Raw genomic sequence first — 25,363 nt, 5'->3', positions numbered from 1 at the left:
CTCCGTGTCCTTGGAGGTGGACCTCCCGTCCCCACGGCCAAGCTCTGACCCTCATCCCTGAATGCAGCCCCCTACACCTATACCTACACCTCCTTCTGCGTCCTTGTGGTTCATTTCACGTTCCGTGTGGTTCTAATTTCTCTGGGCCTGTTTTTTGCTGTTTGTTATTTGTTTGGCCCAGCTGCAGCACACAGCATCTTTGTGCGGCCTATGGGATCTAGTTCCCTGGCCGGGGATCGAACCCTGAGTTGGAAGCACGGAGTCTTAGCCACTGGACCACCAGGGAAGTCCCTCTCTGGGTCTTTTTTGAAACAGGGATGGAGAACCCGAGTGGACAACACCTGACAGTACAAAACTTCGCGGGACTGGCCGCTGGCTGCCCCCGAACGCTGTCCTGTTTCCTGTGCCCGGGTCTCAGCTTGGATTCCCTCCTGCACGTGGTCGGTGGGACCCCGTGAGCCCCAGGTGGTGTCCCACCGTTGCTTCCTCCCTTTTCTGTAGAAACCTGACCGGGTGGACGTGAACGTGGCCCCGTTTAAGTGCAGCCTGATCTTAAAAAGGTTACGACTCTTAATTTGTCAAGGTTACCCGGGGACTCAGCACCCACACCCCAGCTGTTGGGAGCGTGAGGGCTGCTAGTTTAATGGGCAAAAGAGAGGAACAGACCCAATGCTCCAGGCCAACCAGGGCAGCTGTGGAGGGTGGTGCGGAGCCAGCCTGCGGCCCTGGGTGCGTGCAGCCTGTGACCATCAGCACCAGGCTGGGGGGGAGGGCACCCACGGGCTCTGGGGGACGGGGTGGCATGTGTTAGCGCCCTGGGGGGACGTCAGCGCCGGGACCCGCAGGGCCCTCCACCCCGACAGGCTGTGAAACGGCACGGGTCCTCCGCACGAAGCCCGGATGTGGCTGTCGGCACATTCGATCCGTCTCCTAGCAAAAGAGCCCCCTCCCTGCTTCTGCTTTCCGTTTCTCTTCCTAAAGCTGAGTTCTCGGGGCTTCCTTGCTGGTCCAATGGTTAAGACTCTGCACTTCCAACGCAGGGGACGTGGGTTCGATACCTGGTCGGGGAACTGAGATCCCACAAGCAGGCAAAAAGTAAGAAATTAGAGAAAAAAAGCAACTGAGTTCTCACTCAGAGGTCTTCCCACACAGAATCCTTGCTTGGCGGGGCAGGCAGGTCAGGGCTCTGAGGACGATGGGCCCGGGAAAAGGAAGGTGTCCTCTCCCATCCCCCCACTGTAGGAAACAGCAGGATGGGCAAGGCGGGAAGGACCCAGCACGGCCACCAGCACCCCCAGCGGCCCTTCTCCTGCCTCCGGGGGCTCTTCCAAGGCCCTTCCTCGTACTAAGACTCCAGGGCTCGAGGTTTCAGAGCACCCAGGCTAGTGCGGCTGGCAGCCTGCAGCTCCCCCCATCATGGGTTGGCAGCCCACCCCGCACCGGCTATAAGCCCCAGAGGAGTGGAGCACGACGCCCCCCAACCTGCTCTCCGCCCGCAAGGTGCAACGTCGGCCTCAGGATCGGGTGTTGAGACCCCTCTGTTCCTGGGGGCCTCACAGACGAGCACAAGACAGCGTCCATCCAGGGTGCCCAGACAAACCCTGGAACCGGGCCCTGGTGGCTGGGCGGGCAGGGAGCTCCCGGGCCCTGGGTGGCTTGGGACAGCACACCCCCTGCCTGGGGCTGATGGAGCCCACCCATAGGCATCTGGAAACACAGCTGAGGTTCACGACCAGACCTCGGTGTGCAGCGAGTGTTCTCTGGGGTCACGGCGCCCCCCCCGCTCCCCCCCAGGGAGGTGGAGGGGCACACCTCTCTGAACAGTGTCACGCGTACCTCAGAGATTTCTGCAAACTGAGCGTTGGCCTGACAGCACTTCTCGGCTGTTTCCATGGCAACTTCATAGTTGTCCACAAAGGCCCGGTACACACCCAGCTGGCTGGCCTGCGGGGAGGAAGGGAGAGAGAGTGAGATAGATGCTGGGCAGGCGCGGGGTACGTGGTCTCCGACCCTCTCAGTGTCGGGCTCCCCTAAGCTCAGGTGCAGCAGCTGGTGCGGGGCTGCAGGAACCTCAGCTCCCCGAACGCTCACCGCCGCCCACCTGCTTCCCCTGCCCACGCACTGAGCGCGCTTCTGCTTCCAACGCAACATGTGAAGAGGTGACTCACAGCCCCAGGCAGGTAGGGGCTCTCTTCCCAGCAATCTCCTCCGCCCACCCCGCTTGTTTAAACTGGGCCACCAGCAAGCAGCTGAAGTTCCAGGACATCAGTGATCACGGATGAGCATCTCCGCAGGTGGGAGGGGGCAGCCCCTTCTCGTCCCAGCTGCAGACACCTCGGCAGGACCCATCCCTGGCCTGAGGGGCTGCGATGTTGTTGCTACCGTTCAGTCACTCAGTCATGTTCGACTCTTTGTGACCCCGTGGACTGCAGCATGCCAGGCCTCCCTGTCCTTCACTATCTCCCAGAGTTTGCTCAAACTCATATCCAGTGAGTCAGTGATGCCATCCAACCATCTCATCCTCTGTCGTCCCCTTCTCCTCCTGCCTTCAATCTTTCCCAACATCAGGGTCTTTCCCAGTGAGTCAGCTCTTCCCATCAGGTGGCCAAAGTACTGGAGCTTCAGCTTTAGCATCAGTCCTTCCAATGAATATTCAGGGTTGATTTCCTTTAGGATGGACTGGTTTGATCTCCTTGGACCATAAAGAAGGCTGAGCACCGAAGAATTGGTGCTTTCGAACCGTGGTGCTGGAGAAGACTCTTGAGAGTCCCTTGGATGGCAAGGAGGTCCAACCAGCAAGGAGGGGCCACACAACTCTGCTCCTCTCGGACCTCTTCAGACATGTGAGAAATGCGCAGTTTAGGTGCCCACGGAGAAGACGGGCTCCCCCTGCCCAGATATGAGCCCCATCCAGACCCAGCGATGGGGCCCAGGTGTCACATGGCACACCTGGCAGGCGGGAGACCGCTGCCAGCTGCAAAGCAAGGGGCGTTTGTCCTGTTCTCAGCCAAAGGCGTCAACAGAAGGTCTCCCGGCTCAGCCTCCTGCCCCGACACTCAGCTGAGTCAAGACTTCCAAGGTCGGGGGCAGGTTTGCCTGCAGCCACCACCGTCACCAGGGCCTGGGTCACCTCCAGAGGCAGCAGGGAGACTCCGGCCTGGGCAGGAGAGGGCAGACCCCGTGACCCGCTGGCTGGGCCTCCACTGCAGCCCACCGGGAGCCGGAGGCCCATGACTTCTGCTGATCCTGGCGGTTGTTCTGCGTCAAATCTAAATTTTATTTCTACGTGCATTTGCATTTATATTGAATTTTGCGTTTCTTCAGATGGCAAGCCCAGATGCCCTCAGCACTGTCTGGTCTTCTGGCCCCGCTCCCTGTGGGGGCTGCACTGAGGGTCTGGGGGCACTTGAGAAAAAACAGCAGCTGGAGGAGGTCTCGCCCGGCCCCGGCCACATTGTTCACCCAGACAAGTCACTGCGTCCAAGACCCCAGGTCTCCTGTCACACGGCGGGACCCAGAGTCCTTTCTCCTCCCCCACCTCCACTCACTGAGGGTCTCCCACCCAAAGGCGCTGCTTTAGGCACTGCACCACCAATCACTCAGACAGTGTGTGCGGCCGGCTAGCAGGAGCACGCAATAAATATGTAAAGAAACGCGTAGTAAGGCAGAGCAGGGGAGAACGGCGGGGCTACCATAGATACTGTGGCTGGGGCGGCCTTTTGAAGAGGCGATGGCTCAGCCTAGTCCTGAGGGGATGTTACTACTGAAGTGTGTCCCCTTGGAATCGCTAAGTTGAAGCCCTGACTCCGAGCACCGAGAATGTGCTCAGTGCTGGAGATGGGCCTAAAGAGATGATGGGGAGAAAATGACGCTGTTACAGGACTTCCCAGGTGGTCCAGTGGGTAAAACTCCACCTTCCAGTGCAGGGGGTTCAATCTCTGGTCGGGGAGCCAAGATCCTATGTAAGAGAGCCAAGATCCTACCTGCCTCCAGGCCAAAAAAACCAAAACAAAAAACAAAAGCAACAGTGTAACAAATTTAATAAAGAATGTAAGAATGGTCCACATCAAGACAATCTCTTTTTAAAAAATGAGGCTGTTGGAATAGGCCTGATCCAATCTGACAAAGGTCCTTGTGCGAAGAAAAGATCAGGACACAGAAACAGCAGGACAGCCACGAGCAGACACAGAGAAACGACAGCCATCGACACGCCAAGGAGAGGCCTTGGGAGAAACCAGCCCTGCCAGCGCCTGGATCTCAGACGTCCAGCCTCCAGAAATGGGAGGAGATAGACCTCTGTTGTTTGAGCCATCTAGGCTGTAGCAGCCTAAATACACTAACACAGAACCCCCAGTTCGTTACCTCTCCTGCCCCCTCTCCCAGGAGCTCACATCTCCCACGTGGCTTTGGAGAGGTTGCAGCAACTCGTGCACCAATCAGAATCCGAGCTGCACGGTAACAGGACAGATGGAGACCAGGTGCACCAATCAGAACCCAAGCTGCACGGATGACGGGACAGATGGAGACCAGGTGCACCAATCAGAATTCGAGCTGCAGGGACAACCTGACAGATGGAGATCAGGTGCACCAATCAGAATCCGAGCTGCAGGGATAACGGGACAGATGGAGACCAGGAGCACCAATCAGAACCCGAGCTGCACGGATGACGGGACAGATGGAGACCAGGTGTGACCCTCCCCGACGTGAGGCACCGACAGGACACAGCATCCGTGCAGTGGTTAAATACAGAACCTGAATCTCTTCCTGAAAAAAAACATCCGACCCAAAGCGGCCTGTACCCTTAAGAAAAATGTCAAGGTTGCGGAAGACCAGCAAAGGTCGAGGAGGCAGTACAGATGTTAAGAAACTCAAGAGACCTGATGACCACGTACATCTTGTAACCTGGACCACATCCTGACTCAGAAGGAAAATGGCTGCGAAGAACAGGACGCCTAACTTGGAAGAGAGCCTACAAGGATCGCATATTAATTAACAGTATCACATCAACATGAACCGGCTCGATGGAGCACTGTCCTGTGGGCTGTGGAGGAGCATGTCCTTAGCAAACACACGATGACGCACTTAGAGATAAAAGGGCAGGATCAGCACTTTACTCTCAAACTATTCACTGTGTGTGTGTGTGTGTGTGTGTGTGTGTGTGTGTGTGTACAAAGGAGAGAGAAAAAGAGAAAGATAAAGCAAAATGTTACAACTGGTGAAGCCGGCACACAGACCTCTTTGTGCGATCCTTGCAACAATTCAGGAAGTTTGAAATGATTAGTAACCAAAAAAAAGTGAGCTAATAAAAATTCAGCCAGAAACAAAGCCCCGATTGGGTAGTGATTAACCCACAGGAAGGGAGTCAAGGCAGTGGAAGGAAGGGGCTTCCCAGCGACGAGGTGTGGCTCGTGAGTTCCTGGGAAGCGGTGGTACCAGGCCTGGGGCATCGCGGGCTCCTGGGGGTCCCAAGACTCTCCCAGGTGGGGAGCCCAACCCCACTCTGCTAATCTGAAAGCAGTGGGGATGGGGACCTGTCCACCTGTCCTTGGGGATGCCCAGCACCCAGCCCTGGGGGCACACAGGTGAACACACAGCACGAAGCTCCCCAGCAACCACCTCCCACAGCGACTCCTCTTCCCATGGGGCCGCGCCTCCCCCATCTGCCTGTTGCAGCATCTCATACATGACGGTAGCTCCAGGACACCAGGGAGACCAGCGCAAACGCTGCAAATTCCGGTGTTGGTCTGACTATTAAATTTTTTTTTTTTTAAGTTTCTGAGTGACTTTGAGTGTTATTCGGGGAAGAGTGTGGTTGTGGTTTCTGCCCACAACACGGGTCTTCAAAGATGGGGAATTTGAGGATGCGGGGTACTGGTCTCCCGGCTCTCTGGCCCCGGGAAAGGGGTCCCAGGCTGGGGAATCTGAACCAAAGAGGCGTTCCTCCCCTTCCTGCAGTCTGGGGCGGTGGACAGAGGGAACTGCCCACAGGAAAGCCATGCCCGAGTGGAACGCCAGGGTCCAGTGTGCACCGAGGCCAGCCAGCTGGGCGTCCGGGCGGCCCAGGAGGGCGGGGGGCTGGCGCTCGGTCTCTGTGCGCTCTGGGCACTTAAGACGGGGGCCTGGCGACCTTGGCTGCCCCGGCCCCAAAGGCCGGGTTCCCTCTCAGGGAAAGAGCACGCACACAGGAGGCCTGGGCAACCCGGGAGCTGGGATTTCAGGTCCTCGGAGGGGGCACCCCGGTCACACGGCCGGCCCGGCACCTGCCTTCGAGGAGTCCCAGGGCGAGGACGCACAGGGCTGGGAGGCCGCCTCTCTGCAGGGCTGCCCACACACAAACCAGCCCTCCTGCCTCCTCCACCCCCATCCACGGGAGGCACCGGGTCTCCAGGGCGCCATGATCACTGTTGCTAGCGATAAATTTGGCTCCAGGTCCTAAAACGGCTGCCATGGGAGCTGGGGCCACACAGGAGGTCTGTCCTCACCACGTCCTTGGTCAGGGACGCCCCTGGGGACCCGAGGGCTCCTCTCCCATGACCAACCTTCCCTCCCCAAACCACCTTTCTCTCGTTCTTTAAAAAATCCTTGACTAACCCAAGAGCCTTTTAACTCAAGAGAACTGCAAACACGCAACAAAGTACAAGGAAGCTCTCTGTTCCCACCTGTACGGGCGGCTCCCAGCTCCCCTGCCCCAGTCCCTGTGCCTGGAACCTCAGCCCTGCTGCCCGGTCAGCAGCCTCTTTGTGGTCCAAAGAGGGCCCCGTTTGGAGCCTGGGAACCCTGAGTAGAACTCGGGCGGAGCCGGAAAGGACCAGCGATGCATGCGGGGTGGGCCATGGGGAGAAAGCCTGGCTTGGCGTCCTCACGCGGGGGTCCAGCAGGGATGCTGCACAGCGCCCCCTCCCTGCGGCCCACTCTGGGCGTCTGGGGTGGTAAGAAACGCCTGGACTCTCCCTCCCCACCGCGCCGCTGGCAGGGGGACAGGCGTCAGGCCCCCCCGCCCACCACCTTGGCACCCCCGCGAGGCCCCCGGGTCCTGGCCCCCCGGGTCCCTCACCAGCTTCTGGAAGAGGTCGCCCACGCGCTGCTGGTGGCTCCACTGCTGCACGCGGGGCAGGAGCCCGTCGTAGAAGTCCTTGTGGATCTCGTAGAGCTCAGGCACTTTGAAGAAGATGGTCTCGATCTGCTGGCTCGTCAGCACCGGCTGAGAGGTGGTGGCGGCCGCCTTCAAAGGCTTCATGGGCTGGAAGAGGGCACAGGTGGTGGGGGGGGTGGCAGGGGACGGGGCTTGCCACTTGCCAGGTGTGCGGTGGTCACATGAACGCACACACGCTTTTGTTTTTAAATTTCATTAGCCACAAAAACGTAAAGCCGGCTCCGCTGGGCACCGAGTCTTACGAGTGCATCCACCGCCCCCCTGGGGAGGGCCGCCCTCCTGCGGGTGTGGTCAGGGATCCCGGGGGGCAGGCGGGGGCTGCTCCCAGGCCTCCACGGCAGCGCTGCCCAGGCCCGCCCCGCCCGCCCGGCGCCCCCCACACTCCCTCACCAGCAGCAGTGCCTCCAGGTGGCTCAGGTAAGTCTCCTCGCTCGCCAGGATGCCAGACAGGACCCATTTTCTCATCTCTGAGCCCTTCTCCAAGTCCAGCTCACTCTGCTGGACAAAAGGACAAACGTCAGGCCTGGGGGTGGGGGTGGGGGTGGGGGTGGGGGTGGGGGGGCGAGTCCTCGAGGTGGAGGAAGCCAGCTCGTGACCCTGAAGACCAGCTTCCCAAGAAGATTCGGGTGGGGTGAAACTTGGGAGGCCTGGGGGTCCCCAGGCAGGTCAGCCCCCGGCTTCTGCACCCTGCAGAGTCTGGCCCGTCATCCAGCAAAGCCTGGGGCACCCTTGGCCTTGATGCTGGGCAACGGGCAGTGGGGAGCTGGGCGGGGCAGCGGGCAAACCCCTTCTTCGCACCTTGAGCCCGTGACCGAGGAGTGGCCATCCTGGAAGAGTTGAGCCTGGGGGGGCGTCGGGCCCAGCGCACAGCCACCGTGGCTTCTCCGCCACTCCCTGCCCCTCACCCGGCACCTGCCCGGCCGGCCTCAGAGCCGCTGCCACCGGACCTTTGGACCGGCCAGGGCTGGGCGGCCCCGCCTCCAGCCCAGTCACAGGGGTGAGGCTGGGGCTGACGCCACCTGCCCAAGGGAAACCCCGTCTCCTGGGTCCAGGCCCTTTGTCCCTTCAACCTGCTCTTCTGAGCCTGCTTTCTGGACGCTGGGACCCATATACCTGTGGGCTACACCAAGGACCCCACTCCCCACTCTGCGGTCTCTGCCTCGAACACAGAGCTGGCAGGTCCCTGGATGCAGATGGGCGGAGGGTAGGCTCCTGGAGGCTGCAAGACCACACCGCAGCGCTGGGTGTGATGGTGTCACAGCGGGGGTGTGTCCCCGGCACCCCGAACGCGACTGTCCTCAGAGATTAGGGTCTTTAGAGACGTAATCAAGTTAACAAGAGGTCAGTGGGCTGGATCCTAGTCCAAAACGGCTGGTACACTCTTCTAAGAAGAGATCAGGTAATCAAAACGCACAAACTTCCAGGAACAAGACAAGCAACTCCTGGGGATGTATCGAACAGCATGGTGACTCTGTGTTAGCCGCTCAGTTGTGGCCGACTCTTTGCGAGCCCAGGGACTGTAGTCCACCAGGCTCCTCTGTCCATGGAATTCTCCCACTGGAGTGGGTTGCCATAGTCAGTACCATATTGTATACGTGAAAGCTGTTGAAAGAAGAGATCTTAAGAGTTCTTGCACACACGAAAAATTTATAACCAGGCGTGGTGATGGATGTTGAGTTATGGCTAGCAATCATTTCACAATATACACATATATCCGACCACTGCACGGTACACCTACTACAAACACCGTGTTATACGCTGGTGCCTCGAGAAGACACGGAGGAGGAGATTAGGACACGGACGTACCAGGCTGGAGAGACACAGGGAGAAGACGGGCATCTCTGAGCCAAGGAGAGAGGTCCCGGGAGAATCCGGCCCTCCTGACACCTTCATCTTGGACATCCCGCCTCCAGAACCGGCAGAAAACAATCTCCCTTGTTTAAGCCCCGCGGTCTGCGGTGTTTTATTACAGACGCCCGGGAAACTGACACGGAGGACGATTCCAAAGGTGACAAAACTGCTTTCCATCCGCTTTCGGGCTGGGTCCTCTGCCTGCTCCTTGACCAGTCATGAGGCACTCGGGGGTCGGGGTGGCTGTGCCCACGACCTGCCCCACCTGGCTGGGGTTTTCCTCCCTACGCCCAGCCTGTGCTGGCCCGCCCCACTTCGGCCTGAGGGCGATGCCAGGCGGCTGAGGCTCCGGGTCCCTGTGTCCAGAAAAGAGGACATAGCCCTGCCCTTTCTGCCACTGGCTGCCCGGCCGGCAGGTGAGCAGAGACAGCCCTGCCCTTGGGTGTGGAACCGGAGCACTGCCTGTCGGTCACTCGGGGGGACGTTGACGGACAGGGCAGGTCCCGGCCTTGGCACCGCTGACATCTGGGGCTGCAGGATTCTCTGCTGGGTGCCGGGGGGGGGGCACCCTGTGCCACACTGGGTGTCAAGCGGCATTTCTGGGCTCCGTTCACTGTACCAGCAGCAAGACCCCTACCCCCGGTTACAACAGGGGCAAACGTCTGTGGATGTCGTCACCCATCATCCCATGGCAGCGCAGGCCTCCTGGCACTCCTGTCATTATTGTTCAGTCGTGTCCGACTCTTTGCGACCCCATGGACTGCAGCACGCCAGGCCTCTCTGTCCATCACCATCTCCTGGAGCTTACTCAAACTCATGTCCGTTGAGTCGGTGATGCCATCCAACCATCTCATCCTCTGTCGTCCCCTTCTCCTCCCGCCTTCAAGCTTTCCCAGCATCAGGGTCTTTTCCAATGAGTCTTCCCACCAGGTGGCCAAAGTATTGGAGCTTCTGCTTCAGCGTCAGTCCTTCCAATGAATATTCAGGGTGGATTTCCTTTTGGATGGATTGGCTTGATCTCCTTTTTTTGTTGCTGTTATGATCTCACTTACTCACTTATTCCTGGCCGTGCTGGGTCTTTGTTGCTGCACGGGCTCCTCTCCAGCTGTGCTTGGGCTTCTCACGGCGGCGGTGGCTTCTCTTGTCGCCGAGCACGGGCTTCAGGAGCCGCAGCCCATGAGCTCAGCAGTTCTGGCTCCTGGGCCCCAGAGCACATGCTCAACACTCGTGGTGCAAGGGCTTAGCAGCTTTGAGGCATGAGGGATCTTCCCAGATCGGGGATTGAACCCATATCTCCAGCATTGGCACGCAGATTCTTTATCACTGAAGCACCAGGCAAGCCTGGTTTGATCTCCTTGCTGTCCAAGGGACACTCAAAAGAGTCTCCTCCAGCACCACAATTTGAAACCATCAATTTTTCAATGCTCAGCCATCTTTAGGGTTCAACTCTCACATCCATACATGACTACTGGAAAAACCATAGCTTGGACTATATGGACCTTTGTTGGCAAAGTAATGTCTCTGCTTTTTAATATGCTGTCTAGGTTGGTCATAGCTTTTCTTCCAAGGAACAAGGGTCTTTTAATTTCATAGCTGCAGTCACTATCTGTAGTGATTTTGGAGCCCAAGGAAACAAAGTCTCTCACTATTTCCATTGTTTCCCCGTCTATTTGCCATGAAGTGATGGGACTGGATGCCATGATCTTAGTTTTCTGAATGTTGAGCTTTAAGGCAACTTTTTCACTCTCCTCTTTCACTTTCATCAAGAGGCTCCTTAGTTCTTCTTCACTTTCTGCCATAAGGGTGGTATCATCTGCATATCTGAGGTTATTGATATTTCTCCCAGCAATCTGGATTCCAGCTTGTGCTTCATCCAGCCCGGCATTTCGCATGATGTACTCTGCATATAAGTTAAATAAGCAGGGTGACAATATACAGCCTTGACGTACTCCTTTGGAATCAATCTGTTGTTCCATGTCCAGTTCTAACTGTTGCTTCCTGACCTGCATACAGATTTCTCAGGAGGCAGGTCAGGTGATCTGGTATTCCCATCTCTTTATGAATTTTCCAGTTTGTTGTGATCCACACAGTCAAAGGCTTTAACGTAGTCCATAAAGTAGAAGTAGATGTTTTTCTGGAATTCCTTTGCTTTTTCTATGATCCAACAGATGCTGGCGATTTGATCTCTTCTTCCTCTGCCTTTTCTAAATCCAATTTGTACATCTGGGAGTTCTCGGTTCACCTACTGTTGAAGCTTGAAGGATTTTGAGCATTATCTTGCTAACATGTGAAATGAGCGCCATGAGGGGGTTTCCATAATATCTGGAATTGGACCTCCCAGTGCAGCCCCTCTGTGCCCCCAAGCCTACTGGCCCTTCCCACCTGCCTGGCCTGGCGGGAGGGAGGTACTTCGTGGCAGACAAACGGCAGATCTGACAGGAAGCACCGGGGCTGAGTCGAGGGGTGGGGGATGCGGCCATCGGCCAGGCCCACCCTGCGAGCCCCACTGTCTCGGGCCACTGCCCTCCTGCCCTGAGCCTTGGCTGCCCAGGTGCAAACTGGAGAAAGGGGGCTCAGTTCCCACATCCCCCCGCGTCTGCTTTCTGCATCCTTGGGACTCACAGCACATCCTGGCTGCCCGCTGGGACCACCCAGAAAGGCTGCCTGGACCACCACTCTGCTCTGGGAATTGCTGTGTGTGCATAAGCCAGGTGCACATGTGTGTGAGTGTCTCGTGTGTACACATATGTGTGTGCTCGTGCATGTACACGTGTGTGCTCACACACATGTATGTGTGCTTGTGTGTATATGTACACGTGTGTGCTTGCACATGTGTATGCATGTGTGTTCATGTGCACACGCTCATGTGTATGTGCACATGTCTGCGCTCATGCTCATGCATGTGTGCTTGTGTGCATGTGTACACGTGAGCACGCACATGTGTGCTATGTGTATATGTACACATGTGTGCTCATGCTCACGTATGTGTATGCTTGTATGTGTGCACACGTGTGTGCTGTGTGTATATGTACACATGTCTGCACTCATATTCATGCATGCGTGCTTGTGTGTATATGTACACGTGTGTGCTCATGCGTGTATGTGTACATGTGTGGGCACACGTGTGCTATGTGTATATGCACACATGTGCGCTCATGCTCATGTGCGTGTGTGCACAGGTATATGTGCTCACGTGTGTGTGCGCTCAGGCGTGTTTGTGTGTGTCTGTGTACATGTATGCAGGGTAGCCATCAGATTCTTGGCTTTCAGCCACTCCGGGGAAAGAACACCCATGTCCCACACCACAGCCCCGTCCAGGCCATGCTGGGCAGCGGGAGCCCCTGTGTCAGGGCGCCCAGAACCCCAGGTTCTCCACCAAGATCCACGGAATAAACTGACCAGCGAGAGGACCTGGAACTGCTGGTTGGGCCCTGGCGTGGCCACAGCTTCACGAAGGTGCAAGGGCCCCTCCAGGGAACCCTCGTCCATGAGATGAGCAGGTCCCGGGGTCCAGGCCCATCCGGGAAGCTGGCTCCGGGGCCTCCAGCACCATCAGCACAGACGTGCAGGGTGGGGGGACCCTGCCACCCACTGTCCTCTCAGACCACAGAGGCCACATCTCAAATGGAGGCGCCCTGGGGAAGCCACTCCCAGGTGTCGCTGCCTGCACCTCCCGCCGTGTCTGGGGTGAAGGCTCGTGTGCCCGGTGGGGTAGCTGCTTCCAAGCCCAGCAGCCTGGAGAGCCGGCTGGAAAAGGACAGCGCCCTGTCCAGCTCTCCGCTCCTGAGGGCCTGGCCGGGTAAAGGAACATCTGGGCAGGGCCCAGGGCTAGACTAGAACCTTCTCCTGAGCCTCAGAAGGGCTGGGGGCAGCAGACAGGGGCCTGGACACCGGGCACCCCACCCGGAGGCGAGAGGGAGAAAGCTGGAGGAAAAGGCAAGAGGCCTCCACCGCCCAGGAGCGGGGAGGGGAAGCCAACACAAGCCCTGGGGCTAAGAGAGCAGAAAAAAAAAGAACCCGGTGGGACAACAAGGTCAGGGAGCGGAGCGAGGGAGCCGGGGGTACAGAGGTGCCGCCCACCAGCCAGCTGCCAGGCCCAGAGCTGCAGGCGCCCCCACCCCCACGCCCACCCCCACCCGGGGGTGATCGCGGCCTGCTGGCCAGCGCGGCTGCAGAATAAAGGCTACCCCCTCCCCCAGGACGGCAGCTGGGGTGACGCCTGGACGCTTGTCCCCACCCCTGACACGCAATGGCCGGCAGCCCCCGTCTGAGCCCCCCGGGAGCCTGCTCCTCTCTGCAGCGTCTCCCAGGGGCTGACGGATGCGTAACCTCGTTGTCCCTTGCAGAGAGGAGGGACGTGTGTCCGCTGGCCCTCGCCCGGGACTCGGGTCCCCAGCTGGTGCTGCACAGTCGTCTTTCCGGGGAAACGCAGACACGCCCAGCGGCCCCTCTGAGGATGACTGGGAGGGAGCCTCTCTCTGACGCTCCGCGCTGGGACAGCCTCCCAGGGTCCCAGGACCCACCCTACCTGCGAGGCTGGCTCCTCTCCACAGTGCCCTGGGCAACGCGGGGAGCCTGGCCCCGCGGACCCCCTACTCACCCTGGGGGCATGTGTTCCTGGAGCTGACCTGCACCCCCAGGAGGCCAGCAAACCCCCGCATCGCCATGGGGTCCCCAGGAAGGCCCTCCTGACAGCCCCCCACCCCCCCACCCCGAAAGGGCCCAAGCTCGGTGGCGGGGGCCGAGCCCCACCCTGGAGGGGAGGGACCGAGGGGAACAGGCAGGCACCCTGCCCCTGGCGGATGGGGGATGGGGCGGCCGCGACCGCAAGACCACAGCACTTCCTGTGGGTGCCAGGAAGCCACAGCCGCGGCGTCCTCAGACTCACAATCAAAGACGAAAGAGGGAAGTGTCCCTGCGTGGCTGACAGGGCACCCAGAAAGCCGGCACTCTCTGCCGGTCTCCCGGGCCCCGAGCCCCGGCCCACGGGGCCTCGGGAACAAAACCACGCACGCCTCACCCGGTCGCGTCCCCATCGCCCCCAGGTGCCTCCTGAAAGCCCCTGGGCCAGGTGCCTGCTCGGGGCTGGAGCCCCAGGCCCGAGAAGCAGGTGCAGCCTTCTCGCCGGGTGTGCAGGGCAAGAAGAATCTGAGGGCTCGGGGGTCTGGACCGGCTCCCCGGCAGGTGGGCCCCCACTGGGGTAAAAGGTGGGGGGCAGAACCCCAAGCTAGCGTGCTAGGGGTCTGAGGGCAGGGGCCCAGGGAGGGGCGGGAGGTCGTGTCAGGGGAAGACAGCCCTCAGGGACCACAGACAGACAGGGAGGACCGTCCCAAGTCCAAGGATCATGATTAGGATGCTCGTCTGTCCCAAGTCACACCTGCAATGCAGGGTGAGAGAGGAGACCTCAGGAAGGGCAGGGCAGGGGCGGAAAGGCTCAGCGGAGGGGTGGGCAAGCCTTCAGAGGCATCGTGGTGTGGCCTCAAGCAAGTCACTGCCTCTCTGAACCTCGGTCTCTTCCTCTATGGAACGCTGGGACTGGCCGTGTGGGTAAGAAGCTGCACCAGGCAGGCATGCGTTACACACGGGCGCCCACCCACCGCCCCCGTTTCAGGGCGAGAAGCCTGCCCGGCAGCGCTGAAAGCCAAAGTATCAGTGGCTCAATCATGTCTGGACTCTTTTGCGACCCCATGGACTGCAGCCCGCCAGACTCCTCTGCCCGTGGGATTCTCCAGGCAAGAATCCTGGAGCAGGTTGCCATTTCCCTTCTCCAGGGGAACCTTCCCAACCCAGGGACTGAACCCGGGTCTCCTGCGCTGCAGGCAGATGTTTCTGCTGTCTGGGCTGGCAGGGAAGCCAGAAATCACAGAAGCCAAAGGAAAGCGGCAGTCCTCAGCAAAGGCGCCGGCCCCGTGGGGAGGCCATGTGGTGAGAAGGTGTGCTTCCAGCCACGGGGGAAAGCGGAGCCCTCGCTCTCACTGCTAAACCCGGGGTGGAGATGCCCCAGAAACAAGCTGAGCAGGAGGAGGGAGGTGTCTGTCATCGGGGGCAACGGGAACAGAAAGACAGAGGGTGCGACCCACCCCAGGGGACAGCACATGCCCTCAGCCCAGCAGGGCGGGCCCAGGAGGTCAAGGGGGTGCCCGGCCGGCACGCCCACTCCGTGCACCTCCACAGCCACTGCCCACAAGGGAGGGCCCCTGGGGGCTGAGCCAGCTTCCGCTCGCCACGGACCTCGGGGCCTCAGCTCCATCACAGAGTGGAGGCGACGGCGGGAGGGTCACTTACTAAACACGGGGAGGCCCCCGGAGGAAGACCCCGGGGGGCGGGTTAGCCATTTCAGCAGTGCCTTGGGCGAAAGGGGGGGCCGGTGTGCCGGGTGCGGACTGGACCCCGACCCGCTGTGCACCCTGCCGGCCCAAGACAGAGCCCCAGGACCCCCGCGCCCGCCCGCTGCACCCCGGGACCCCCGCGCCCCCCTCCACAGGTGGCCCCTCTGTGCACCCAGATCCAGACGAGGGCCTCAGGGAGACTGGATCGGCGGCGGCCCCCTCTCCCGCCCTCCCGCCTCGACTCACCGCTCTGCTGGGCTCCACTGCATCCCGGCTGCCCCGGGCCTTGCTGCTCAGGTGGGGCGAGGAGGCGGGCGAGTCATCCACGTAGGGCAGCCCGTCCTGGGGCCGGCGCGGCTCCTCCGCCCGGTCCACGGCACAGCCGAACCCCGGCGACGTCCCAAACAACGCATCTGTGAGTGCGGAGAAGCAGGCGGCATTAGAGGCGGGGAGGGGCTGAGGGCCATCAGCCCGGGGGTGCTGGGGACACCCCACCTGTCCCCTGCAGGCCTGGGACAGGGGCCTCGTACAGCCTGACCTCACCTTCACAACTGACTCTCCAGGTGGGCGGGGCGGGGGGAGGCTGAGGAGGGGACGAGGCTGGGGGGGCCCCTCCCCAGGCAACGCGAGGCTGGGCTTCCCATCCCCGCAGGTGGGGGCAGTGGGGCCTGAAGGGTGGACCCCAAACGCTGGAGTCCTGCCGTCCAGGGACGTCCTTAAGCCCCATCTGGGGGGATCCAACGTGACCCCACTGACCCAGGTGCAAGGCCAGATAACAGGCTGTGGCCCTCCCTGCCTCCCCCGGCCAAGGGTCCCTGCAAGCACAGAGGGTGGCTTATCCTACAGCAAGCTCGCCCCCATTTAGGGGGGTACCTGGCCACAGAGCTGACACCCTCTTCCTTCAGGCACCAGACGGCAGTCAGCGCTCCCCCCTGCCCCACCCCCACGGATCACAGGCCACACAGGCTCCTGAACCCACTTCCCAGAGCCGTTCTTACCACGCGGACTCCCCCCTGGCTGGGCCATCAGCCCACGAGGGCCCAGCCCGTTGCAGCCTCACGTCACGGCCACCCGTCCACTCCTCCTTCCCAAGGGCGCCCGGGACTTCCGAGAGGTCATCCCAACGGGGCTCGGCCACGTCACCGTGACGCACCACAGGCAGCCCGAGGCGATGGCCCAGGTGGCCTCCGGGGCGGCCAGTCCCCAAATGCTCCGCGTGCTGGCAGCACCCAGACGGCCCTGGCCAGGTGGGCCCAGCGCCCGGCAGGGGCTTTCCAGAGGCTACTAGAGCGGAGGACGGGCCTCACTGCCTTCCACGTGGCCGCAGAGACGAGCTGCAGGCAGCTGTGGCCGGGCTCTCACTGTGGGCGCCTGCAAGGCCGAAGTCCCCGCTCCCCGCCACGCCCCTGCCTCACCCCACCCCTCCAGCACCGCTCCCCGAAGGTCACCCGTCCTCCAACAGGGGCCCTCAGCCCTGGCTACCCGCCAGCGTCATCTGAGGGCTCTGAAAGCGTGACCCAGGCGGGCCCCGCAAGTACTGACTGAGTTGGGGGGTGGCCTGGACCCCGGTGGCCGTGAAGGACCCCCGGGGGGTTCCAGCCAGGGCAGAGAGCCTGCTCTGCTGCCCGCCGGCCCGGCGCTGTGCAGGCTGGCCACGTGCTGGGCCTGGGGCTCTGGGGTCTGCACTCGGGGGCCAGTCACAAAGGCCAGGCTGGGTTCTGCCTGTGCGTCCACAGGAGGGTCCCAGCCCTCAGGGGCCACTTCTGGGGTGAGAGCCGCAGAGAACCCTGAGGGCTGCACTGAGGCACCCTGGTAGCTCTTAATCCACGCATCGTCTGAGGGGCTTCAGGGACCAAGATCACTGCACTGGTTATCACCTTTGGAGCCTCTGGACTTCAGATTCTCCATTTTTATTTTTTTATTTTTATTTTTGGCCGCACAACACAGGTTGCGGGATCTTAGTTCGCCGACTGGGGATGGAACCCACGCCTCCTGCACCGGGAGATCGGAGTCTTAACCACGGGGCCGCTGGGGAAGCCCCGGACTGTGGGTCCTGTATCGTCCTGAAGGGGCAGCCCAAGGCCACAGGCAAGCGCTGCCTCCTCCTGAGAAGACGGGAAGGCTCAGCCAGCTCTCACTCAGCATTCCTGAGGACATGGGGGGCGGGGGGCACTGTATTAGAAAAGCGCAGAACCCTGGTAAGACAGAACCCTAAGTCCACACCTCACCCCCAAACAAGTCTGATCCTGGCTTCCTCTTCTTTGTGGAATCACATTTTTTTTTTTTTTAAATAAAATAAACACGAGGCCTCCTTGTCCTAAATCACAGGAGCCCCTACTGGAAACCTGCCTCCCGTGGAGCCAGGCGCAGGCGGAAGGCGCTGGCTGGCAGAGCCTTGCTCCCCGGGAACTTGACTGGTTCCCTGGGCCCCCAGGACTTGACCTCTGGCCCGGGGAGTGGGCAGGTACTCGAAGAAGGACTTGTCCTCCGGGGGGGAGGGGGAAGGTCGCAGACTCCGATGCCACCCAGGCGGCAACACACCCGGGGCAGTGCGATCGCTCGAGCTGTCCGCGTCTCGGGTTCGTGGACTTAAGACGGGGCCCGCGAACTAGACCATGGACAGAGCCCGCCTGGCGCTAAAACGTCACTGTCGCCGACAGCTCCACCTTCTGCCCCCGGCTTCCCATTAGCTCAGAATGGCCAGCGTCCACATGTCCCAAGAAACCTTCAACTGTTTTTTTTTTTTTTTAATAATCATGTTGTAAAAAGTTAACATATTCTTCCTTTCGTGGAGGAACACGACCTGAGGGCGTCACCTGATTTCCAGGCCCGTGACCGCACTGAGCTCACATCCCAGGCCAAGTCCACACCGAATCCCCCGTGAGAACCTCAGGATATCGGGGTCAGGCGTGGGGCCCCAGGGCTCACCCCCAAGAACCGCAAGCATTCACATGTGTGACTCCCTCACGTGGGGGTTCCACAACACCATCCGGGCTAAACCCCGGTGTAAACCCACGTCCTCGGTGAGGGGCTGCGGGCCGTGTCAAGAGGGGCTGTCTGTTGGTGCTGACGTGGAAGCTTCGCCTGGCCAGGCCGGTCGAGGGGCCAGGGCTGCAGCCAGACGCCAGGGGTCACAAGGCGGTGCCTGGGAACTAAACGACCAGCCGTCTCCCCACTCTGCACACACCTCCCTAAATGGACATCGGTTAAAGGAACCAAGGCCCTTAAGCCTTGGTCCTGGGCGGCCGGCCACCCCTTGTGTTCTCACCGAGGCTCGGTCTGCGGCCCAGCTCATCTGGCCTTGACGCCCCTCATTTTGGTGACCGCCCCGCCCCCGCCCCAGGCTGCCCCAATGTAAGTGTCACGGGAGGAAAGCCCCCCGCGCTTCCAGCCAGCACGCGGGTACCTGCCTTCCTCTCGCTGTGCGGCTTTCACACCCGACGTCCCCCTCAGCCCGTCTTGAGCGTAAGGCACATTATTTGGGGATGAGAAAAGCCACTGTCTGCCTAGAACCACAGCAAAGTGAGAGGCAGGGCATGCTCTCCACGCCTCTGCCAGCGACACCCAGTGGGAAAACCTCTCCGGGCCTGGCCACCTTGGGCAGGACTGGGCACTTCCTACAAAGCTCGACCCAAAGCTGAAGCCAAACACAGGAAAGCAGCGTGTGTGGACCTGCAGGGCCTGGGATCGCATGGCTTCTGAGGCTCTGGCAGATGTTGTTGCTGAGTCGCTAAGTCGTGTCTAACTCTTGCGATCGATCCCAGGGACTGCAGCCCGCCAGGCTCCTCTGTTCATGGGGTTTCCGGGCATAACTGCAGTGGGTTGTCATTTCCTCTTCCAGGGCGATCGTCCTGACCCAGGGATCAAACCGAGTGAATCGGCGTCTCCTGCGTTGACAGGCGGATTCTTTACCACTGAACCACCAGGGAAGAGAGAAGGAGGCTCAGCCGAACAGCTCAGTGGGGAGGGGAGGAGGGGGGAGGAGGAGGGGCGGAGCGGGGCTGAGTGTGGAAAAGCACTTACATGGCGAAAGCTGATACCTCCTCTGCAGGCAAGTCAGCCCAGCACTCTGCCCAGCACTCTGCGCATCCAAAATCCATCCTCTGACGCCTGGAGAAAAGGCCGCCTCCCTCCCACCCCAACAAAAAAGCAAAGGAGTAAGTCTGGGGGGTGGGGGGTGCCAAGGTCACATCCCCTTCTTACACCTTAAAAAAAAAAAAAAAAGTCCTTCAAAACATCAAACACGGAACCTACAGGATCCAGCAACCCCACTTCCGGGTATGGACTCAAAAGAATTCAAAGGAGGGTCCCGCCCAGGTATCTGCACGCCCGTGTTCAGAGCAGCCAAACAGTGGACCCATGCACCTGCCCGCTGAGGGATGACCGATGCAGGATTCAAAGCGGACTCGTGCTCAGCCTCAGAAAGGAAGGACGGTGCAACAGCGGCAGCGACGTGCCTGGGCGACCCGTGAGCACGGGGGGCTGAGCGACCCGGCCGGTCCCAAAAAGGCAGGTTTACCTCTGATCGCACCGTGTGCTGCTGTCCTTCAGTCGCTCAGTCGTGTCCGACTCTTGGCGACCCCATGAACTGCAGCGTCTTTTAATTTCACGGCTGCAGTCCACGGGGTCGCCGAGTCGGGCTTGACTGAGCGACTGAACTGACGGAGCCTGCAGCATGCCAGGCTGCCCTGTCCTTCACCATCTCCCGGAGCTTGCTCAAACTCATGTCCACTGAGTCGGTGATGCCCTCCAACCATCTCATCCTCTGTCGTCCCCTTCTCCTTCCACCTTCAATCTTTCCCAGCATCAGGGTCTTTTCCAATGAGTCGGCTCTTCTCATCAGGTGCCCATAATATCAGGTGCCCATCAGTCCTTCCAATGAACATTCAGGACTGATCTCCTTTAGGATGGACTGGTTGGATCTCCTTGCAGTCCAAGGGACTCCCAAGAGTCTTCTCCAACACCACAGTTCAAAAGCATCAGTTCTTCGGTGCTCACTATATGACATCCCTAAACAGTCAAACTCATATACACACAACAAGGAACGGGGGTTACCAGGGTGGCAGGTAGAAGCGAGCGGAGCGACAGTTTAACGGGGCAGAATGTGGTTCAAGAAGAAGAACAGACTCCTGAAGCTGGGTGGTAGCGATGGCTGCACAGCGATGAGAATGTGCCTCGTGCCACCACACTGGACATGTCCAAGGAGTAAAATGGCCCACATCACCCTCTGCATACTTAACCGTACATACACACACTCCTGGGCTTCCCTCCTGCCAATGCAGGAGACACAAGAGACACGGGTTCACGCCCCGAGTGGGGAAGATCCCCTGGAGGAGGAAATGGCGACCCACTCCAGTGTTCTGGCCGTGAAAATTCCATGGACAGAGGAGTCTGCTGGGCTACATGCAGTCCACGGGGTCGCAGGGTCAGACACGACTGAGCACTCACACAGACACACACCTTCCTAAGGGTCCTCCCACCACTGGCAATGTTGGGGGAGCAGACGAGGGGGCTTCATCTCTAGCAGCCCCTCGGCAATCACAGCCAAAATAAGCACGGAACAGGGGGTAAAGTCTGTCAGAAAGAGAGAAACAAGTAGACTACTGCTTATACATGGAATCTAGAAAAAGGGCACAGATAAAGTTATCGGCAAAGCAGAAACAGAGTTACAGACGTTTACAGAACAAACTTATGGTCACCAAGGCGGGACGGGTGGGGGGTGGCAGGACAGACTGGGAGACTGGGACTGACATATACACACCACTGTCTCTAAAACACAAAACCAACCAGGACCTACTCGATAGCACAGAGAACTCTAGCCAGCAAAAAAAAGAGTGGACATTTATGTACAACTGATTCACTTCGCTAGATAGCAGAAACGCATCAGTGTAAAGCGACCACACTTCAATAAAAATTAAAAAGAAATAAGCAGAAAATAAGCACAGAATCGAAACGTCCAAGGGGGTCTGCCTGAGTGGTGGAGAGGGGCCTGGGCGAGGAGCACTGGGGCTCCAGGACACCCCCAAACTGTGCGCTTGTTTAGCAGTAAAGACAATGAAGGGAGGGCTGGGCCTTCTCGGAGGGCGTCCACAGCCCTCCACACGCGTCTCCGCTGGGCTTGCATGCCCCCTGCTCCCTCGCACATCCCCCACCTGGGCTGGGTGCGATCCCAGCCAGGCCCCTGTGGTGAGGGGAGGACCTGGCCCATCGCAGACCACACCCGGGGAACCCGGTACATGCCTGCAGCCCTCGGACGCTGTGCCCCCTGGCCCGAGACAGCCCAGCCACAGCTGCCCGGGAAGCACCAGCCACCCCTGGAACAGCCTCCATCTTTTAGCCCCTGAGGGGCACCAGGAACTTCGACACGCCCCTCCCCATTTCCAGCTCGAGCGAGACCCCCTCTGAAGCCTCTGCCCAGGCCCCTGGGAAACGGAGCTCGGACCAGTGGCCGTTCGTGTCCTGGGGCGGACGAGCAGGGTGGGAGGGGGCCTCCTGGATCCGACGTGCCTGGAGCGTCCCCAGCTCCTGCCTGGGTTGCCTGGCTGCCAGGATCCCAGCCCAGGTCCCGCCCTCAGGCCAACAAGCCCCCGGGGCGAGCCAGCGGTTGGCGGCCCTCGGGGGGAGCAAAGGTTATGCTCTCCCCACCCAGAACGCACCAGGGAGGGAGAGAGTCTGGGAGCAGCCAGCGGACAGACACGCCCCGCGGTCAGGAAGACGGAGCAGGGCAGGGGCTGGGGCAGGAAGACCCCAGCCGCAGGTGGTCTCCAGCCGGGACTTGTGTGCTCACAAAGGTAAAAGCACATCAAACAGCGCTTCCTTCCGGCTCCGCTCAGAGGACCACAGTGTCCCCCCACCCCACCACGCCCCTGCGGGCTTCCGACCCCCCTCCCAGCCCCACACCCCGATGTCCTGGCCCTGGGCCCCAGCGCAGCGCTGGCGGTGCTGGGCTGAGCACTCTTATGGCCAGCCGCTCGTATTCCTGGTTGGCTGGGGGGGCTGGGGGGGCCTTCAAGGTAGGATCACTCCTCTGAGAGAGGCTCAGAAAACCAAGGAGGTGGTCAGGTCTCACTGAAGGGCCCACAGTCCCCACAGGACAGCGCTGGCCCTGGACCCGCACTCATCCTCAGCTTTGAGCCCTCCTAGGGGCTCAGTGGTCAAGAACCCGCCTGCTGTGCAGGAGACTTGGGCTTGATCCCTGGGTGGGGGAGTTCCCCTGGAGAACGGAATGGCACCCCACTCCAGTGTTCTTGCCTGGGAAATCCCACGGACAGAGGAGCCTAGAGGGCTACAGCCCATGGGGTTGCAGAGAGTCGGACACGACTGACTCAGCAGCAGCAACAACCCGTTGCCCCATGTGCTGAGAGCAGATTCCACGCTGGAGGCGGGTCACTGGTCCTGGGGCTCGGGGTCCAGGCCGGCTCCTGTATATGCAGCAGCACCTGGAGTAGAGTCAGGGAATGCCCGTGGTGCTCAGGAAAGTAAGTTTCCCAAACAGTGGAAAACTCTCACATCTTTGATGTAACAAGTGGGTATTTTTACAAAATTGCCGCTGACCTTTGGCCCGCACTGCCTCTGGGCCAAGCACAGGACTGGCCACTCACTCACATCAGCTCCTTGAATCCCCGCCCCTCCCTCCGTCCCCTTAGGAGGCAGGAACTTCCAGACGCCTGTTTTCCAGACAGGGACAGAGTCCCCGAGAGAGGAACTGCGCTCGGGTCCGTCTGCGTGAGTTGCCCAATTCAGCCAACTTACAAACACACTTCAAAGCAAAGGCATGTTTCAAAAGCCAAACTGATAACCATGTGACTCAGCAACTCCCGTCCTAGGTATGTGTAACTCAGATGAAAACAGGTGTTCAAACCAAAACTTATAACAGAATGTTCAAATGTTCTTTCGCAACATTTCCAGAACAACCAGAACAGGCATCTCTCAAGTGATGAATGGGTCAGGAAGGACAAATCAGACGCCTGGGATGAACACACACACACTCACACACACCCACACACCCACACACACACACTCTACCACGTGTAAGACAGATAACCAAGACCTACTGTATAGCACAAGGAACTCTCCTCAATATTCTAGGATAAACTGCACGAGAAAAGAACCTAAAAAAAAGAGTCAACAGGGACTTCCCGAGTGGTAAAGAATCCACCTCCCAATGCAGGAGACGCGGGTTTGATTCCCGATCCAGGAAGGGCCCGCATGCCTCAGAGCCCCTAAGCCTGTGCGCCCAACTGCTAAGGCCAAGCACAGCAACTACTGAAGCCCCTTGCTCTGCAACGAGAAGCTACCGCAAGGAGAAGGCTGCACACCAGAGATGAGCCCGACGCGCCCCAGCTAGAGAAAGGCTCACACACAGCAACCAAGACCCGCACCGCCGAAACAAAGAGTACGCTGAATTATACAACAGAGTAAACGCATGCACATGCTTGACTGAATCCACTTTGCAGCACCCCTGAAACTAACACAACATTGTAAATCAACCACGTCAAAGTGTCAGTCGCTCAGTCACGTTCGACTCTTTCCGACCCCATGGACTGTGGTCCGCCAGGCTCCTCTGTCCATGGGATTCTCCAGGCAAGAATTCTGGACGGGGTTGTTATTTCCTTCTCTGGGGATCTTCCCGACCCAGGGATCAGACCCAGGTTTTCCCACATCGCAGGCAGATTCTTTACCGTCTGCCACCTTCACTTTAAGTCAATTATACTCTAGTAAAATTGAAAAAAACAAAAAACCTGACAAACTGATAAATACACAGACATACCAAAGTGGTCTATCCATGGAAGGGAGGATTACTGGCTTAGGAAGGCTACAGTGTGGATGAATCTCCCAACGTTCATGGCAGGAAGTGAAGTGAAAGTCACTCAGTCGTATCTGACTCTTACCAAAGTGGTCTATCCATGGAAGGGAGGATTACTGGCTTAGGAAGGCTACAGTGTGGATGAATCTCCCAACGTTCATGGCAGGAAGTGAAGTGAAAGTCACTCAGTCGTATCTGACTCTTACCAAAGTGGTCTATCCATGGAAGGGAGGATTACTGGCTTAGGAAGGCTACAGTGTGGATGAATCTCCCAACGTTCATGGCAGGAAGTGAAGTGAAAGTCACTCAGTCGTATCTGACTCTTACCAAAGTGGTCTATCCATGGAAGGGAGGATTACTGGCTTAGGAAGGCTACAGTGTGGATGAATCTCCCAACGTTCATGGCAGGAAGTGAAGTGAAAGTCACTCAGTCGTATCTGACTCTTTGCAACCCCATGGACTATACAGTCCCTGGAATTCTCCAGGCCACAATGCTGGAGCGGGTAGCCTTTCCCTTCTCCAAGGGATCTTCCCAACCCAGGGACTGAATCCAGGTCTCCCACATCGCAGGCGGATTTTTTACCCGTTGAGCCACCAGGGAAGCCCAAGAATACTGGAGTGGGTAGCCTTTCCCTTCTCCAGGGATCAAACCCAGGTCTCCCGCATTGCAGGTGGATTCTTTACCAGCTGAGCCACCAGGGAAGGCAGCCCCCAAACACCAGGAGGTAGCCTGACCCCCCAACACTGTGAGCGAACTAAATGCCCCTGAGATGTTAACGTGAAAATGTTTCCTTTTCTGTTATATAATCACATCTCCACTGTACAAAACGGAAAAAGTGTTTTTGTCTCTTAAACCGGGAACTTGGGAACATAATCCAGCTGTTTCCTGACGAGCTGGAGCATCGTTCCGGACAGACGTCAGGACGGCCTGGCACCGGGCCCCCGGCCGCCAGGGGCAGAGAGCCGGGGCCGTGCTTTCTGACACAGAGGGGTGGTTCTTCTGATCTGTCTTCTTCCAGCGGCAGGCTGGCAGCTGTCCCCTCCTGCAACCACACCATGTGGGTCAACATCCTTTTCCAGAGAGACGGCCCCCGCAGCCCGGTGGGGTTCTGTGGGAGGAGGAAGGGCAGAGAGGGCACCCCAGGAGCAAGGCCTCCCAGCCCTCAGGCAGCCGCCCGGACTATGACACCCCCAGGCCAGCCTGGCAAGTCCCGGCCGGGCAGA

General features: G+C 59.4%; 1 protein-coding gene across 6 annotated transcripts in view; it reads right to left on the bottom strand.

Annotated features, from left to right (window-relative positions):
- Positions 1 to 25,363, bottom strand: part of BCR (BCR activator of RhoGEF and GTPase) — a 96,566-nt gene that overhangs the window by 36,392 nt on the left and 34,811 nt on the right. For 3 of the 6 annotated variants that reach the window (XM_081542103.1, XM_081542105.1, XM_081542104.1), the window contains 4 exons: positions 15,580 to 15,746; positions 7,544 to 7,648; positions 7,055 to 7,240; positions 1,837 to 1,944 (listed from right to left, as the gene is read on the bottom strand). In XM_081542103.1, the coding sequence (XP_081398229.1) occupies positions 1,837 to 1,944; positions 7,055 to 7,240; positions 7,544 to 7,648; positions 15,580 to 15,746 (566 nt within the window). Of the gene's footprint in view, positions 1 to 1,836; positions 1,945 to 7,054; positions 7,241 to 7,543; positions 7,652 to 15,579; positions 15,747 to 17,210; positions 17,481 to 25,363 lie in introns of all 6 variants that reach the window. The other 3 variants (XM_081542106.1, XM_081542107.1, XM_081542102.1) reach the window with 3 other exon arrangements.

Source organism: Giraffa tippelskirchi, chromosome 11, assembly GCF_054371585.1.
Source record: "Giraffa tippelskirchi isolate mGirTip1 chromosome 11, T2T-mGirTip1v1.2.pri, whole genome shotgun sequence".
NCBI lineage: Eukaryota > Metazoa > Chordata > Mammalia > Artiodactyla > Giraffidae > Giraffa > Giraffa tippelskirchi.
The sequence above is the reverse complement of the archived record's forward strand: the minus strand, read 5'-3'. Positions and strand labels throughout refer to the sequence as shown.